This window comes from Pieris napi, chromosome 2 (assembly GCF_905475465.1).
Source record: "Pieris napi chromosome 2, ilPieNapi1.2, whole genome shotgun sequence".
NCBI classification, from domain to species: Eukaryota; Metazoa; Arthropoda; class Insecta; order Lepidoptera; family Pieridae; genus Pieris; species Pieris napi.
In genome coordinates, this window is record NC_062235.1 from 1,062,765 (window position 1) to 1,064,506 (window position 1,742).

Consider the following 1,742-nt stretch of genomic DNA (forward strand, 5'->3'; position numbering starts at 1 on the left):
ATGTTATCATAATTATTTTTAAGCGTGACAATTTATTAATTATTTTATTAATTAATATTTGCAATATCATAATAAAATTGACAAAATTAAATGAAAAGGAAGGCATCTATCAGACTATTCTCATTTAAACTTTAAAGTAGAATCCTAATAATATAAATATAAATTAGCGTACATATTACGTAAGAAAAAGAGAAAAAGAAAAAAATGGCGCTACAACCTTTTTAGGTCTGGGCCTCAGATTTCTGTATATGTTTCATGATCAGTTGGTAATCTACTAGGCAAGTAGGTGATCAGCCTTGTATGCCTGACGCACGCCGAAGACTTTTTGGGTCTAAGACATGTCGGTTTACTCACGATGTTTTCCTTCACCGATTGAGCAAATGTTAAATGCGTACATAGAAAGTCCATTGGTGCACAGCCGGGATTCGAACCTACGACCTCAGGGATGAGAGCCGCACGCTGAAGCCACTAGGACAACACTGCTCACACAAAAGTAAGTAAAAACCAATTCAAAATGTATTCCTTTTTTCAGATCAAAATGAAGGTTCTCATCATTATCACCGCGCTAATAGCGTGTACCCTCGCCGAGGATATCGTATACTTCACCACGGAAAATGATAACCTCGATGCGGACGAGGTGATGAAGCACCCGGACCAGATAAAGGCGTTTGTTGACTGTTTCGTGGATAGGGCTCCATGTGATTCTCTTGGTCTGTCATATAAGAGTGAGTCTCTTTCATATGTTTATGAATAGTGTTAATTAGACCAGAAATTATTGATTTTTATAATGTTTCAACGTAAACAATCCATGCTGGCACAGTTCGTATTTACGCATTATTTTAATTGGATTAACTATGAAATTTGAGAAGTCGAATTGATTCTAAAGTTAGTTCAATTTCATCGTTTCATGACGGTATAATTGGACTCAGACTATTATTGGAGCGAATTTCAGTTCATTTGGTAATCCATGTAATCAGTCTTTAAAAGCTAGGTCAAATACTTCTTTATCTATTTTTTTTATAAAATAGGGGGGAAGGGACGCCCAAAAAGGGCAGTTACTGCAGCCCATGGAGACCCATTTTTTGTGGATATGTTGCCAGCCTTTGCGACACCTTAACTTTGAATACTTGGGAGCGTAACTGGAAGTCGTTTCCACAGTTCGCTAGTTCGCAAAAGAAAATGGCTTGTGAAAACGGACTGCGGAAGACTTCCAGTCATCAAGGTGATCTGTCGTCTATATTATTCAAATAACGAGAAATGTGTATTTTACAGAAGACATGCCAGAAGCTATATCTACCGCATGCCACAGGTGCAACAACGCACAAAAACACTTGTGGTCTCAGTTCCTATCAGGTCTTAAGCAATACTACCCGGAGCACTATGAGGACTTCCAGCAGAAATACGACCCGAATAAAATTTATTTGGATGCTTTGGAGAAGGCTGTTGAAGAATACTAAGGACTTTTTGCATTTGACGCTGTTTCTTAACACGTTGAACGCCATGGGGGTCACCGGTGACCTCATCATTCCTCTATCATAGCGCCATGGGGGTCACCGGTGACCTCAAGTTAAAGACATATTCAAACCGTTTTTTCTCGTCGTCTGCCATACCCACTGTTGATTTTAAAGTACTATGTGACCGGCACGGCGCCGTAGAACATTACTTCGCATTGGGACAAATGTACCTAGATAGTACATTGAAAAAATCGAAAGATTTTAAAAAAGAAGCAAAAATAAAACTTC

At 38.6% G+C, this 1,742-nt stretch overlaps 1 protein-coding gene across 1 annotated transcript; it reads left to right on the forward strand.

Moving 5' to 3' along the window:
• The first annotated feature begins 498 nt into the window (after nt 1–498).
• LOC125060480 (ejaculatory bulb-specific protein 3-like) lies at nt 499–1,481 on the forward strand. Its single transcript, XM_047665411.1, has 2 exons — nt 499–725; nt 1,273–1,481. Exons 1-2 carry the CDS (start codon nt 515–517, stop codon nt 1,455–1,457), a joined length of 396 nt encoding a protein of 131 aa, XP_047521367.1. The 5' UTR covers nt 499–514; the 3' UTR covers nt 1,458–1,481.
• Nucleotides 1,482–1,742: the final 261 nt, after the last annotated feature.

Bases quoted from the DNA above. Each gene is read 5' to 3' on its own strand.
- LOC125060480 (XM_047665411.1), top strand. From the start codon at position 515: ATGTATTCCTTTTTTCAGATCAAAATGAAGGTTCTCATCATTATCACC. The intron at 726-1,272 runs GTGAGTCTCTTT...TGTATTTTACAG, and splicing joins TCTTGGTCTGTCATATAAGA to AAGACATGCCAGAAGCTATA.